The 17,341-nt window shown below is 36.3% G+C and overlaps 1 protein-coding gene across 1 annotated transcript in view; it reads right to left on the bottom strand.

Annotated features, from left to right (window-relative positions):
• Window positions 1-17,341, bottom strand: part of KCNH5 (potassium voltage-gated channel subfamily H member 5) — a 344,681-nt gene that overhangs the window by 290,222 nt on the left and 37,118 nt on the right. Inside the window, exons 3-4 of the mRNA XM_055289151.2 lie at window positions 12,440-12,546; window positions 7,543-7,671 (exon numbers count right to left, since the gene is read on the bottom strand). Coding sequence (XP_055145126.1) covers window positions 7,543-7,671; window positions 12,440-12,546 — 236 coding nt within the window. The remainder of the gene's footprint in view (window positions 1-7,542; window positions 7,672-12,439; window positions 12,547-17,341) is intronic.

Here is a 17,341-nt window from a genome sequence, read left to right as displayed (position 1 = left end):
GCTGTTTGGGTTAATATAGCTTTGTAATATAACTTGAAGTCAGGTAATGTGATGTCTTCAGCTTTATTCTTTTTGCTTAAGACTACTTTGGCTATTTGGGGTCTTTTTTAGTTCCATATGAATTTTAGAATTGTTTTTCTAATTCTGTAAAAAATGACATTGGTATTTTGATAAGAATGGCATTGAGTCTGTAGACTGCTTTGGGCAAAATGGTCATAGAAACGTGACAGCCTTCAGTTGCCCTTCTCTCCCATCCACCTCCAGACTAAACCACTATGGCACCTGGTTCTTACCTGCACCTCTATCACCTCAGAGAATTGATCATTTGCTCCTTCCTGATCACACATATGTTTCAATCATGTACATTGAAGTAGATTCTAAATTTTTGCTATCACTAACAATGTCTTATACCAATCCCTTTGTGTTCTTGAACACAACTAGAATTACCTATTATTAGCTATATTAGTTCATTTGATGTCTCACCAACTTGTACTGTATAAACTTTGAAAAAGTTGAGCTGCCATACTGTCTAGGTCAGAGAAAAAAGACATATCAGCAGTTCTAACTTTTCCCAGTGATACATTTACTGATCTCACCTTTACAGAGATCTAACTGGTGTGACTGATTATTCAGCAAAGTTTGCTGATGTTACTTAGATGTGGTCGATAGAGGGTAATGCAAACAGACAGCTGAATATGAAGAGCCTAATACTTGTTCTGTAAGTTGTTCATGGCATTATGAGAACATTTGTTCTCCTAAAAGCTCAGGATGCCAACTCCTTCTTAATAAAACATTAGTTTAGCTCTATTGAGTTGCAATTAACCTCTTTGTCATGGACTGCCTAATCTTAAAAATAAAAAGAAGTCACAGAGGCAGTTAAATCAATCTACTACACTGCAACACAAGATTCTAATCTATAAGAAAAAAGCTTAGGTAAACAATTATACTCTTGGCCAAAGAGACTACATAGTATAATTACTCATATTTCATCTGTTGTTTCCTCTCTAAAGAAAACCATTGGCTTCCACAAGAAGAAGCTTGCTATTTTGGCTGTTATTTTTTATTCTATGGGATTTTTTTTGTCTCAATTATTGGCAAGAAGATGCCATAACTATTTGGCACAAGATATTTCACACTGTAATTATCTTGGCAGTTTTGGAGTCTGTTTGAAAATACTGTACAGTATAAATGGGCAGAGATTTAGGCCATCTCTTTTAGAACACATACGATAATCAACAGAATGGATTTCTTGGCTGTAATTTTCCTCTTTGTATTATTACAATGTATCAGGTACCACTGACTGATTACCTAAACAACAATATCAAGACCTCAATATCAGGAACAAAAAATAACAGGAACACTTTGCCCCCTTAAATTATTATCAGTTAGTTTATTTGGTTCAAAGCAGCATAATTCTGTCCGAATGAAAGTATTCTCAACCTGTGCTTTGTTTTCATGGGGAAAAAAGAAAGCAGGGGATTGAGGTAATTAAACCTCAACAATAAGTCTCCACTGAGAAGCACGGGGCAGCACGGGTGCAATAGAGAGAACATGGGATTTGAAATCAGTCAGACGCTGAGCGCCAGACTCTTCAACAGTAAAATGGAGACAACAATACTAATTTTCAGAATTATAGAAATGACCAATAATGAATACAAAGTTCTTGGCATATATTAACCACTCCATCAACACTGGCTTCCTTCCCTTTTGATGGGTTTTGCAACCATCCATCATGGTATAATTCAAAGGTATTGTTGACATTACCCAGTGCCAGTCAGTTTAAAGACCAAATATCAATTGAGAATAAAAGTTTGGTAATCATAGATCGATTACAAGGAAGAGATACGTTCAAATTAGTTGGCTGCCATCACATGTTGTAGTTATTGTCCCAGATATGATTCAGAAATAAAATTCAGAATGAGTCCATTTATTTAAGTCTTTCAATCATATGTCTAAGTTTCTTGGTAAAAATATTGATACAAGTAGGAGATTAATGTTAATTCCGGTCACTTTGGCAAATCCTCAGAGGACTTGGACCCTTGCTCCAATCACCTGGCCCATTTTCATGTTAAGAAGGTAAAAAGTCCTTGCTCTGGGATTACATTCTAATTTTGCCAGTGTGTAGATTCACTTGTCTGTTCTGAATGCTAAAACACTATTTCTTGTATGCTGGCAGAATTTTTATCAATGAAGTATTTCTTCAAAACTTTGCAAACACCCTTGTAAACATCCTCAACTCCCAGATCTTTGAAGTCCCTGAGTCTTCTCTTATTCATTTGACCAAATTTCAACATTGGATAAACATAACTTTTCACTTACTTCTGCATCTATACCTCTTTGACTAAATATGAGTGGATTAAAACACAGTATTATGCTCATAGATAACTAGTGAAATTTATGACTACTAGCCTGAAATGGACCTTTGTGCAGCTCAGAAATCCTGCTGTTTCTCTTGTCCACTCACTATTCCACTCTCTTAGATAACCAGTTCAGACACACTCCACTCTTCTCACACCCTTTGCCATCTCTACTCTCAGTTGATAACTGGGATTCCTGTTTTTACTGAGACAACGGGAACAATCAAAAGAAAGCTTCCACTATATATTTACTTGTTTGCCTCCCCCACTAGAATGTAACAGAAGAGACTTTGTATCTCCAGAACCTAGAATCATGCCTGCACCATATTCCCAATTTTTGGTTGGGAAAAAAAATAGATAAATGTAAGACAAGGAGGATAAAATGTTCCTATAAGAGTCCTGAACAGGCTCAGGTTAAGTAACTCTGGTGTCCAAAACTGAATCAACAGCAAGTCTACTCTATTCAAGTTCAATGATCTACACCCAAATTATTTTGATATCATGGTGTTATCATGTCATCTCATCCATTATTTCCCAAAAGTTCCATGGTTCCTTTACTTGATTTAAAAAGTTGAAAGATAGGTGCTTATGCCAATATTTTAAAACATACTTTCCTACACTGCTAGCTTCAAGATATAGGATGATGACTTAATGGCATAAATATTTTATTTCTATTGAATTTTTCATCTTAAATGTACAGTTCACATGAATAATAGAAAGTAGCTCATACACACCATTCATAGTTACATTTTACAATACTTTTTCGGTAATCTGCTATGTGTTTGGAAGATACAGAGAAGTCTCAAAAGTCTATTTAAAATAAGCTAATCTACAGATTCTGGCACTGGAAAGAGATCTTTTTCTCTAATGCTTTTCACAATGGGGTCTGATTTTCCCTATAAATTCTAATTTACATGTCTATCAAACTCATAGTTAAAAAATCAAGTGGTCTGAGTTGTCTGGAGCTTTTTCAAATATCATTTTGTATAAAAATGAATTATTCATTTCAAAGAGACTGAGCCTTACAAAGAATTCTGTGATTCTGATGTGGGGATGCAGATAAATGGAGAAGCATTAATTTCAGAAAGAAAAGCCAACACTTCAATATCAGCACCCTTTCCCCAACTTCACTGCAAAATGTTGCCAACTCTGAGTTTCCATAAATAGATATGTAGTTACTGACACCACCACTTAGGTTCAGCCGGTCAAAACTTTTGCGAAAGTACTGTACTTTCTTTGGCCAACTTCATCTGTGCCATGAAATCACTTAAAGTAAATGAGAGAAAACAATAATTATCTAGTGCAAATACAAATACATATTTTTTGAGAGGAAAAGACTATGATCAAAGCTTTTTACTCAGTCTGATTATCATTCATGTATGAATATGTTAGGTCACAAATCAGATGCCAATCATTTCTCTTTTGTTTAAAAATATATAACTTTAAGATATAGACCATTGTTAGCTGTAGAATTTTTTTATTTTTAATTTTTTGGGGTACATAGTAGCTGTATATATTTATAGGTATATGAGATGTTTTGATACAGGCATGCAATGCATAATGGTCACATCATGGAGAATGAGGTATACATCCTCTCAAGCATTTATCCTTTGTGTTACAAACAATCCAATTAAACTCTTTTAGTTATGTAAAAATGAAAACAATTGACATCAAGGACATAAAGAGTAGAAGGATGGTTACAAGAGGCTGGGAAGGGTAGTTGGGGAGTAGGATGGGGAGATGGTTAATGGGTACAAGAAAAAATAGTTAGCATATTATAGGCTTTTTATAGATGTTCCTTATCCAACTAGAGAAGTTCCTTTCTATTCAAACTTTACTGAGAGTTTTTATCATGAACAAGTGCTGGATTTTATCAAGTGCTTTCTCTGTGCTGACTGGCATAACCATGACTTTTCTTCATTATTTTGTGAATTACATTTTTATATGGTAGATTACAGCAATTGGTTTTTGCATGTTAAACCAGCCTTGCATAAGTGGGATAAACTCCACTTGGTTGTCATAATTCTTTTTAGATATTGTTGGATTCAATTTTTGTAGAGGATTTTGAATCTATATTCATGAAAAACATTGGTTTGGGAGGCCGAGGTGGGTGGATCACGAGGTCAGGAGATCAAGACCATCCTGGCTAACACAGTGAAACCCCGTCTCTACTAAAAATACAAAAAAAAATTAGCCGGGCATGGTGGCGGGCACCTGTAGTCCCAGCTACTCCGGAGGCTGAGGCAGGAGAATGGCATGAACCCAGAAGGCGGAGCTTGCAATGAGCCGAGATGGCACCACTGCACTCCAGCCTGGGGGACAGAGTGAGACTCTGTCTCAAAAAAAATAAAAAATAATAAATAATAAAATATGTACATATATATGTCTGTAGTTTTCCTTTCTTGTAATGTCTTTTTCTGGTTTTTTTTGTTTGTTTGTTTTGTTTTTTTATGAGACGGAGTCTTGCTCTGTCGCCCAGGCTGGAGTGCAGTAGCGCGATCTCGGCTCACTGCAAGCCCCGCCTCCCGGGTTCACGCCATTCTCCTGCCTCAGCCTCTCCGAGTAGCTGGGACTACAGGCGCCCGCCACCACGCCTGGCTAATTTTTTGTGTTTTTTTTAGTAGAGACGGGGTTTCACCGTGGTCTCGATCTCCTGACCTCGTGATCCGCCCGCCTCGGCCTCCCAAAGTGCTGGGATTACAAGCATGAGCCACCGCGCCCGGCCTCTTTTTCTGGTTTTGCTATATGGGTAGTGCTTGCCTCAGAATAAGTTAAGAGAGCTCCCGCTGCTTCTATTATCTGGAAAAGACTGGAAGAACTGCTATTATTTCTTCCCTAAATGTATGGTAGAGCTTACCAATGAAACCATCTGCACCTGTTCTTTTCTTGGTTTTGGAAGATTATTAATTATTGTTAATTTTTTAAATAAATAAAGCACAAATGAAGTTTATCTATTTTTCCTTCTGTAAGTTTTGGTAGTTTGCATGTTTCAAGGAACTGGTCTGTTTCATCCAATTTATCAATGGTAGCTATAGAGTTGTTCGCAGTAGCCCTTTACTCTGCTTGAATGTCCATGTCTTTAATTTCTGATATTGGTAATTTGTGTCTTTACCCTTTTTTCTCAGTTAGCCTGGCTAGAGGTTTACTAACTTTAATGACCTGTTCAAAGAACCAGCTTTGGGTTTTTGTGATTTTCTCTAATGTTGTCCTATTGCCTAGCTCATTGATTTCTGCTGCAAGGTTTATTATTTCTTGTCTTCAGTTTGCTTTGGTTTAAATTGTTTTTCTTTATCTAGTTTTCTAAGGTAGAATCTTAGGTTATTGATTTTATGTCTTTCTTCTTTTCTAATATATGCATTTAATGTTACATATTTTCCTTAAGCACTGCTTTTGCTGCATCTCACAAATTTGATAAACTGTATTTTCATTTTTCTTTAGTTAAAAATATTTTTCTAACTTATCTTAAGGCTGCTTCTTTGATTTATTTAGAAACATGTTTAATTTCCAAATATTTCGGGATCTTCCAGATATCTTTCTGTTACTCATTTCTAGTTTAATTCCACTTTGGTCTGAGAACATACTTTTTAAGGTTTATATTTTTTAAAATTTATTAAGGTAGGTTTTACGGCCCAGAGTGTGATCTCTCTGGTGAATGCTCCACTCCATGTGAGGTGAAGAATATGTATTCTCTGGCTGTTAGATGGAGCACCATGAATTTTAAAACAAACAAATGAGCATTAAACCTAAATATTATTAGAAGACTGTTCAGTTTAAAAGTAGTATTTGCAGTTATCTTAAATTTCCCAGGCACTGAGTCTATGTGTAGAGGCATAGAACAGGGAGTATGGGTCCAAACTGAATACTTCATTCAATCTTCAAAGTACAAATAAATTGTTCTCTGTCATACTTTGAATGGTTTGCACACTGTAAAAATTATCCTCTCGCAATTTGATGTTAACCAGAAACTGTGCAGAAACAATATTATATATGTGAGTTCCTATGCAAGGAATAAACTTACCGTGATTTTTTCTATAATTATGATTACAGTTGGAAAGATTAAAGTTTCTATGCCAGTTTTTTAAAAAGAAGTAAGGAAAGGCGATGTTTGCCAAATGCAAAGAGGAAGACATTTTATTTTTAGTTTCCTAAGAGATTATTAAAAATAACATTTCATAAAAACTACTTCTAAGGTTATTTGAAATTCTTCATTTATATGACACCAGTTTCTAATTTAAACATAATTGGAGAGAATAAATTGGGAATAAATTACATAGAAAAGGAGGTAAAAGCAAATGCCACTGACTAGTGGTTTCTATAGCAGTCTCTTTGACTATTATAGTCAATAAGACTACAGTCAGAAGGTTTGCATTTTGCCAGCCAGCCACTCTCCTGGTGACAAAATTATTCTTTCCATAATCTAGCAACATCTACTCTAGGGACTACACAACAAAATAAATAAAAATTGAAAAGTAACTTGAAAAAGTCAACTATTACAATTTTAATTCAACAAAATTCAATCAGCTAACCAACTGAGCTCTAGTTAGATTTCACCCAAACCATTCCACCAATTGTTACGTTTTGGCTCTAAAGCTCACCATGGTATGAGGTGTTGAAATTCCAATCATATTGATTCAAAATTAACAATGCGCAGCCAGGCACATGGCCCATGCCTATAATCCCAGCACTTTGGGAGGCCAAGGTGGGCAGATAAGTTGAGCCCAAGTGTTTGAAACCAGCCTGGGCAACATGGCGAAACCCTGACTCTACAAAAAATAGAAAAATTAGCCAGGTATGGTGGTGCACACCTATAGTCCCAGCTACTCAGGAGGCTGAGGTAGGGGGATCACTTGAGACTGGCAGATGGAAATTACCGTGAGCTGAGATGACACCACTACACTCCAGCCCGAGCAACAGAGTGAGACCTTGACTAAAAACAAAACAAAAAAAATGCTCTATAAAATTTCTTACTCATGCTATAAGTTAACCAATCTATATTTCAACTTTGGATAGCCATGCTATTTCTATTCCAACAATATGATTGAATAAAACAGATTCCAAGAATGAAGCAAAAGAAAGGCCACATAGCAGAATTTTGTTTTCCAGTTCAACCAGCGGAGGTAAAATAAGAAGAAGATCTTTTAGCAACAGCCTAATTTTTCAGTGTAGTAATTCTTTTGAAAATTACCTTTTGTTGAATCATCCTCTATTGGCTGTTTGAACAACGTAATATCCTTGAAAGTACACAGGAACAAGACCACCTTTTCATGTTCATTTCTTATTGGTGCAATTTGCATATAAAACCAAACAGGGGTTCCTGTAACAGAAAGAAGTGGGGGAAAGGACATTAGAGTGTGGCACAGCCACAGCAGTGGTTTGGTCTCCTGGCTTCCTTCTTCCTTCAGCTGCCAACAGCTATGCAAGGAATCAACACCAAAACAGCAGTATATTAATTACTACAAACGATCCATAAACCTTTAATTTTGTATCAACTACCAGTTGTTCAAATTTAATAAACACAGTATTCAAGCCAAAATATCAAAATTCTAAAGTAAAGCACAGGCTGTCATTACACAATGCAGGAACACAAAGGCAGTCTTGCTACTTAAGCAATCCCAGCAATACCTGTAGGTCTGGGTCCCTCAACCACTATTGCTCTCACCAACTTTCTTCTGAGAGTCTTACCAATTGTTATCACTCCTACCTGCTTCTCTCGTCATGTCACTTTGACAAGTGTTTCCAATTAACTGCAACAGCCATTCCTGATCTTCTAATAAGCATTCCTCTTGGAGGAACATCTAAAATACTGTTTCTATTCCAAGGCTCTCTCATCAGTCAGATAGACTTACATGATAGCTCCGTGGCTTTGACTGCATCCCCACATCAGAGAGAGAGGATGTCAGCAACACTTGATGCCTGATGTACACAGAGCTCTACCTGAAACTGTTAAGGCAGGCTGAAGGAAAAAAAGACATGTCCCCAGCCTTTGAGGTCCCCAGGCATCTTTTTGAGCCACTGCTTCCTACCTCCCTCACTCAAAGAGCATGAAGCTGGACTCTATCACCACGTTCTTCAAAGGATGGCTACTGCAGACTCTGCCCTCCAGGACAGAGGGTATCAAAGTATTCAAGGCTTACTATTTGGACAAGTCAGGAACTGGTATATAACAAATAGAAATATGTGAAGGCACAAGAAATGCCTTCAAAGGTGTAATTATCTGTTAGGTGATAAAACACTGAAGGAAGGTTCCATTACAATCAAAGAGACACATTTACATTACAATCAAAGAGACACTTTTCTCATCATATTCTCTTCAAGCCACAGTGCAGTAAAGCCCCTCCAAATATTCTATTTTAAGACATAAAGGTTTTTGTAAGGTTTAGGATCTGGGGAGTGAAACGTGCAGCTATTAATAGTCTGCAGGTAAGACCCTAGCCTTTTACTAGCTTCCATTGAGAACTGAATAAGAAGCACTTCTATTCCCATGGCCTAAAAAAATAAAAAATAAAAAAGTCACCTAATGTCACCACAAAGGGGAATTTTTCATTTGGACAGGATGAGATAACTACCAAGCTCAAGAAGTCAGAGAATTAGAGAAAGGAGATTTCTATGGGACTATTCAGCTGTGACAATCAGGTTTTCTGCAACCCCAGGGGGCCTATGGAAGGACGTGGCCCTTTCCAAAATGATAGTAGAATGAGACAGGGACCTCAGAAATAATCACATCATCTCCCCGAGAGGCTTGTTCATTTTTTTCTGTTTTCATATTTTACACAGCGTGTCCAGGAACTGTGAGTGATGTGCACGGTTTTACAAATCACCAGACTCAGACGTTAGTGGATACATGGCCTGTGGCCATTCCAACACAGTGAGCTTAAGGCAGAAGGGTCATAAACAAAGAAAAAGGGGCACTAAAAAAAGTAATTTTCCAAGGTCTGTTAGAAATGCGAACAGAAAGAGATGATGTTAGATTTCATGCCTTCCTGTGAAAACCACAACTTTTCAAATTCTGGCACAGAGTCTGGGCTCTCTTTAAAACTGCTTTAGATATGAAAGTAGTTGTTTTTCAACTTTCCAAGCCACAGGGTCATTTTTTCCCAAGTAGCCTGAGTATCTGCCAAGTATCTGGTGACAGATTCTTCATATTCTGGATTTGGGGTTCAGGGGGCTGGGGAGTCTGGGAGGGTTAAGCAGAGGAACCTGCTGCCGCTGAATCTCGGTGCAGTGTTCCAGCATTGATACTGATGACTTGGAGGAGCCTCGGCTGTCAGTTCTGCCTTTGAGTACACACATATATATATATATATATATATATATATACATATTTTTTTTTTTTTTTTTTTTTTTTTGAGATGGAGTCTCACTCTTTCCTCCAGGCCCGACTGCAGTGGCGCAATCTGGGCTCACTGCAAGCTCCGCCTCCCGGGTTCACACCATTCTCCTGCCTCAGCCTCCCGAGTAGCTGGGACTACAGGCACCCACCACCACGCCCGGCTAATTTTTTCTATTTTTAGTAGAGACGGGGTTTCACCGTGTTAGCCAGGATGGTCTCAATCTCCTGACCTCGTGATCTGCCTGCCTCGGCCTCCCAAAGTGCTGGGATCACAGGCGTGAGCCACCGTGCCTGGCCAGAAAGAGCTATTTTAAGCTCAGAGCTACCATTTCTTTCCCCACAGTAGAAACAGCCCCCTATTAATCAGAGCACTGGACCTACAGAACAGAGACTGCACACTAAAATTTCAGTGGTGATGCATATTCAATCAGATGCCGCAATTCCCCCATTTGCAAAATGGTGTTTAACCTAATTGCTTAAAGGAAGTATTGGGAGAACTTGGCACATAGGCATTCCCAAAACAGTTTTCTACAGACGTGAATTTTTCTACCTAACATTTTTTTTTAAATCACAAAAATATACTTTTCTCAGTTGATGTTAAAAACCTTTCAGCTATTTACAAGACTTTTTAAAAGCTGCATTTAAATAGCAAAACTCCATTATAATACATGGATAACACCTATCCTTCACTAAAGAGGAAAACAAAAACAAAACCCAATGCAGATAGTGCACAGAAAGGAGGCACGAGTTTTAACTTTCAATGCTATGGGGTATATCTCCTATTGGCTATAAGCAGGCACTTATCTGCATAGAGAGTCATCTGGAAAGAACCAGATAGGCCTGAACAATGGTCAGATAATAATTTCAATCCATTAACATAAGGCAAAATATCTAAACTACCTTGGAAGGACTTCTGGAAATGTAAACTTCAAGTAATTACTAACATGATTTAAAGTAAATAAACAGAAATTTCACTAAGATATTTTGTTGTGGTGGTTGTCATTACAGGGTCTTGCTCTGTCACCCAGGCTGGAATACAGTAGCATGATCATAGCTCACTGCAGCCTCGAACTCCTGGGCCCAAGCGATCCACCTGCCTCAGCCTCCTGAGTAGCTGGGACTACAGGCATGTACCTCCATGCCCAGCTATTTTTTTTTTTTTTTCGTAGAGGCAGGGTCTTACTATGTCACCTAGGCTTCACTAAGATATTTTTTGAGAAACTCAGGAACTAAGGACTTGTCTTTGGGGCTTTAAAGTCAGGCAAATGTTTGTTTATTTTGCTTAAATGTCAGAGAGTGAACGACCTTAGTTATATAGAATATTCTTACATTATTGCTAAACTTGGAGTACATATCTAAATTATTGAAGGGTTAACAAACCATACGAAAATGAAGGGTTTTTTGATATACAGGTCTCCTACAAATTATCAATATGTACTTAGACTTGGCAAAAAAGACCCAGAAAGTACCTACAGCCTGCCTTTTTTCTTACAGAGGACAGAGCTGACCATTCAGAAGGCATTGTTTTCTAGGTGACAAGCTAGCTGACATTTAGCTATGACTTCAAACTGAAATTCTCTTTGGCCTTGATGTAAAATGAAAAATAAGATAAGCCATTCCTTAAGTAAAATTACTAAAAACAAATGTTTCCATTATCAAGTGCACTACTTTGAGGCAATGCCTCACACTGTTATTCCTTTGTTAGTCTACCAATAAAATGAGAAACCGAATTTTAATTCCAAATATTCCACAGATAAAAAATGTTTCAAGTAAATGGAGAAGATAAATTATGCTCCACAAGATCCAACAGGCACTGAACATGGAACAGATGTTTCCTGTTGAAGTGAGAATGTTTTCCAAACTTGGGAAGAATTTAGTAACCATCAGTTTCCATCAAAGATAATAGTGGACTTTGCTATCATTTGCTATTAACAATAAATAAATTGACTCATCTTATGAAGTGACTGTTTATTTCAAAAAAGAAACAAAGAACAATTTGAGGAAACAGCAAAAAGATAAATGTAAGTAACCATGCAAATAAAGTGAATTAGAAAGGGGACTGAGTTGTTGAGTATACTCGCTGGTTTTTGTTGTGTTAGTTTTTTCCCTCCAAACTCTGATGGAAAGTCTATATCATGAAATACTATGTCATTATATAATGCATACCTTACCACATACAAATCTCGTCCCAGAGAACATTCACAACAATCAACACAAATTTACCAAATGTGAATGACCTGTTCTGAGAACAATGACTACTTCTACTAGGCTTTCTCACAAAAGAGTCAGAGGCTGACAAAAGGCCATATTGGTAGAGATTCCCCTCAAGTAGCTACCACATATTCACATTGCCTATGTTTGTGCAGAAAGGTAATTGCACATATCCAGTGTTAGCCATTACCGTTTTCTTTAACCATAAGAAGAAATTAATACATGTATCTGTCATTTTTAGTTGTTGTCACATAATTATAGGATCTTTATTATAAGTATTAATTACAAAATATTTTGCTGCCTGATACAAAAGTCATATTTAAGATGCATCACATTTTTCTTCCATTCCTCAAAAGGTTGCTTTTCATAGGTAGAATTATTTATTAATTTTATTATCTAATTTCACCAGCAACCTCTGCCCCTGCCAAGAAAAGAAGCAATAGAAGTTTTACATGCTCTCTACATTTTAGCTCCACTATGACTTACCAAACATAATATTAATAAAGAGTTGGCACATCTTATTAATAATTGAGATACCTACTGTTTTTCTTGTACAGAAGAACTTCAAAGCAGTTTGATTCGTAGTTGTCAAAAGTTTGCCTGACTTTCTCAATGGTCTTCTTGTCAGTCAATTCCCCATACATAAAACTGGGGGGAAAAAAACAAACAACCGATTTCACTTTTGTGTTGCCTTTCAAATGCTACAAAAATCATATAGTTGTCTTTGATTAGTCAAATGTGGCTACAAAATATAATGTTGCTCCTACACAAAATAGTCAAATCATGAGAGGCAGTTCTTGCTTTACACAGTTCCTGTATGCACAGATTTCAGTCACTGTGGTTTAGTTAAATAACACCAGTTCCACAGCACAGTTCAAATTACAGTTTCCACAGTATGTTAACTGTGGGTAATTGCACAAAGTGCAAGCTTTGCTGCCTGATCTTCAGTCTACAAATCACTGGAAAATAACAGATGCACCTTCAAAACCAGTCACCGACCACATCACTTCTTTCAAAACCTGTCAGTATTGGAAACGCATGGTTGTTATTCAGTTCACGCACAGACAGAAAAGCATGTAGTCATATTGCCTCCTTTTCTCTCAGTGATAAACCCACATGACATTTTACAAAAATGGATAATCAAAAGCAATAAGCAGCCAACAAAAACTAAAGTCCACCAAAGAAATGAAAAATAATAATGTTGGAAGTGGAATTCAAATTGAACATAAATGAAGTTATAAGAGAAATAGGTGACCATGGAAATGATACTCCTGCCATTTGGGAGACTCTAAATATGCAACCAAAAGGACTTAGTGAGGGTGAACTCATCAATATAAATGAGGAAAGTGGTTGTGACAAAAAGGATGAAGGTTTCCCAGAAGAGGTGACACCAGTTTAAAAACAAACAAAGGAAGGGATCCAGTTTCAGCTTTCTACATATGGCTAGCCAGTTTTCCCAGCACCATTTATTAAATAGGGAATCCTTTCCCCATTTCTTGTTTTTGTCAGGTTTGTCAAAGACCTAAATGTTAGACCTAAAACCATTAAAATCCTACAAGAAAACCTAGGCAATACCATTCAGGACATAGGCATGGGCAAGGACTTCATGTCTAAAACACCAAAAGCAATGGCAACAAAAGCCAAAATTGACAAATGGGATCTCATTAAACTAAAGAGCTTCTGCACAGCAAAAGAAACTACCATCAGAGTGAACAGGCAACCTACAGAATGGGAGAAAATTTTTGCAACCTACTCATCTGACAAAGGGCTAATACCCAGAATCTACAATGAACTCAAACAAATTTACAAGAAAAAAACAAACAACCCCATCAAAAAGTGGGCAAAGGACATGAACAGACACTTCTCAAAAGAAGACATTTATGCAGCAAAAAAACACATGAAGAAATGCTCATCATCACTGGCCATCAGAGAAATGCAAATCAAAACCACAGTGAGATACCATCTCACACCAGTTAGAATGGCCATCATTAAAAAATCAGGAAACACAGGTGCTGGAGAGGATGCGGAGAAATAGGAACACTTTTACACTGTTGGTGGGACTGTAAACTAGTTCAACCATTGTGGAAGTCAGTGTGGCGATTCCTCAGGGATCTAGAACTAGAAATACCATTTGACCCAGCCATCCCATTACTGGGTATATACCCAAAGGACTATAAATCATGCTGCTATAAAGACACATACACACATATGTTTATTGCGGCACTATTCACAATAACAAAGACTTGGAACCAACCCAAATGTCCAACAACGATAGACTGGATTAAGAAAATGTGGCACATATACACCATGGAATACTATGCAGCCATAAAAAATGATGAGTTCATGTCCTTTGTAGGGACATGGATGAAACTGGAAAACATCATTCTCAGTAAACTATCGCAAGGACAAAAAACCAAACACCGCATGTTCTCATTCATAGGTGGGAATTGAACAATGAGAACTCATGGACACAGGAAGGGGAACATCACACTCCAGGGACTGTTGTGGGGTGGGGGGAGGCGGGAGGGACAGCATTAGGAGATATACCTAATGCTAAATGACGAGTTAATGGGTGCAGGAAATCAACATGGCACATGGATACATATATAACAAACCTGCACATTGTGCACATGTACCCTAAAACCTAAAGTATAATAATAAAAAAAAAGAACAAAAATAAGAACCCAAAAACAATACAAAATGTGAAAGAAACTAAATAAAAATGTGTGAAAAATAGAATGTCAGCTGGATGAGGACAAAAATAAAATGACTGGAAAAATATTCCAAGTAAATACTGCAAAAAATAAAAATAAAAAATAAAAACAAACAAAAAAACTCCTTATTAAAGGAGCGCTAGTACATTGTTAACAATAGTGAAACTGCAAGAATAAAATATTTGAAATTAATTCTAACTCAGAAAGGAGGGTGACAATTTTTGAGAAGATAGAAAAGATGCTCTCTTTATACGGAAAGATACATTCTGAAAAGGCAAGTATTGTTTAAATGACTCATAAGTTTTTGAAGAAGAAATAAAACACTTCCTCCATTCTCAATGTTTCTAACGTTCAAAATCACAGTATACTGAATAAATATGAGTTTTACTATTATATCATCTCCCTGCATTGATAACCAACAGTAAGAGAGTTTTTAGTGTTTTGACAAACATTTTTAAAGATGCTAAAACAATCATAATTTTTATTGAGTATTGTGATAGTATTATGTGGTTTCAGCTTGCATAGACCTTGTTATGTTCCCATACTATCATTAAAAAAGTGAGGATTGCATGTTATACATATAACGCATTGACATTCTCATCATTTCAGGGAATCTTCTTAAGATAGGTACAGGTGTGGCTAATGGGAGGGAAGTAAAGCTGGCATCTTGAAGGAATCGTACATTATTACACTGGTTAGAGGAACACACAAAACATAGATTTAAGAGTGAATGTCCATATTCCACAAAAACTTTCTAATGTTCGACATTCTCTACTTTTCTAAGAGAACCTTGGCAAAAGTCTGATCATCTAAATAACAAAACTCACTCAAGAACTACATGTCTCTAAAACTTCATTCTCAATGCTTTCAAAATCATCAGTTGTACATCTGGTTTTAGATACACAGTTCTGCTGATCGGTATGATTGTCCAGACCATTTCTTCCACCAGGAAAGAAAATGTGGCATTACTAAACACCTTAACTAAGATTTTGAAAGATCAAACGTACATCTTTGTTATTGCTTTTCTTTCAGTTTTCAAAGAGTTCACATATTGACTAGAGGTAGATCCAAAGTGTGGTAGAGGCTGAAGCTTATACGATTGGTGAAGCCCTCCTTAAAAAGAATACAAAATTATAAAACAAGATTACGAACAGAGCCTCGAAAGACATCCACTCAAATGAGGGCCCCTGAAGGTTCAGATTCATTATCTTCACAGAAAATCTGCACCTGAAAATATCAATCAATAAAATTTACAACCTAAAAGGCATAGTTTGTCAGTGAGATCCAGTAATGACACACAGGATCCAACAGCAGCACCACATTACAACTGGAAATTACAGGGTAACTCAAGCCCACCTTCTATAACACCAACCTAAGCAACTAAAATTCTAGAAAGTAAGAAATGGAAGTGGGTAAGGCAGATCAAAGATTGTCCAAGCACTGAGAAACCTGACTCCTTCATTTTTAATATATTTAATTTAAAAAGGAAAATTTTAATTGTCATTAAAATAATAAAATAAGTAAAAGGATCTCAGAATAAAATGGCAGACTCTTAATTCCATAATCTTATATCTAGACTAACACAGGAAACCTCAAAGCATACCTGCAAGGTGGCATTGAAAAGCCACTGTTATTGTCAAAGCTGAAATTTCAGCTCATGTGAGTTTTATAAAAATCTCTTGAAGGCATTACAATTAATTAGAATTATTCAGCTAAAGAATATAAAGCCACTCCTCTCCCAAAAAAATTAGCTTAATATTGTACATAATATTTTTATAGACAAGGGAACTTTTTAAATCAGTTTTTTACTAACTTTTATTTTTAATTAAAGAAACCTAATAAAGCAGAAACATTTTAAAATTCAAGATAAGGGCAATTAAACTAAGTAAATGTTTGTAGTCTTAAAAGAAAGAAAGAAAAACCATTTCACACTGCTACTAAATGACAGGTGTCTATGGTTTAATAAACTGAAACATAATATTCACAATTGGTCAACAGAAAAACAAAATAAGAATTTATGATATAACAAGCAACTAGGATAAAAATTATCAAATATTAACTCTAATAAGTTTTAAAAGTAAGTTACAACTCAAATTTTAAAAAGAAGCTCTTTGAGGGATTGGTTTAATAACACCAACTAAGAAAAAGTGCAACACAGGTCTGATGCAGCTAAAATTCTGAAAAGAAGATAAAAACAAACAAGCAATTTTTAAATAAACTATAAAAATTTCATAATATCCCTCCCTTAGTTAGTCCTTCCAATGCTAAAATCACTTATCCTAGGAAAATAAAGGCACTTAAGAAAAATAATCCTATATTATTAAAATCTGAATACTTTTTTTAGCCTTTCATTTCTTACATTGTACATTTTTCATTTATTATACCACATATTTCCAGTGACAGAACATGTATTTGAAGGAGCAAAATGAAGCAGTTAAATAATAAGAGGTATTTCAAACCAGACCATAAAGAATGTCAAAAATGTACTATCTATCTATCCTCCCAAGGCAAGTGTTCTGGAGGTTAATTCAATCTCTGAAAGTATTTTCATCCAAAGTTGTACAAGCCATACTGATAAATCAATGATTCCCCATTCTCTATGGGTATGGCACATTTCTTTATTTGCTTGGCTTTGTCACATGTGAATGCTGAAATGTTTTATTACAGGTTCCCAAAGCCTGACTCAGGATGACTGAAGCTCAATGCAGTCTTTGAATGGTTAATGAAAT

The sequence above is a fragment of the Symphalangus syndactylus genome, chromosome 8, assembly GCF_028878055.3.
Source record: "Symphalangus syndactylus isolate Jambi chromosome 8, NHGRI_mSymSyn1-v2.1_pri, whole genome shotgun sequence".
Classification (NCBI taxonomy): domain Eukaryota; kingdom Metazoa; phylum Chordata; class Mammalia; order Primates; family Hylobatidae; genus Symphalangus; species Symphalangus syndactylus.
Note: the sequence above shows the minus strand (reverse complement) of the source record. Positions and strands in the feature narration are given on the sequence as shown.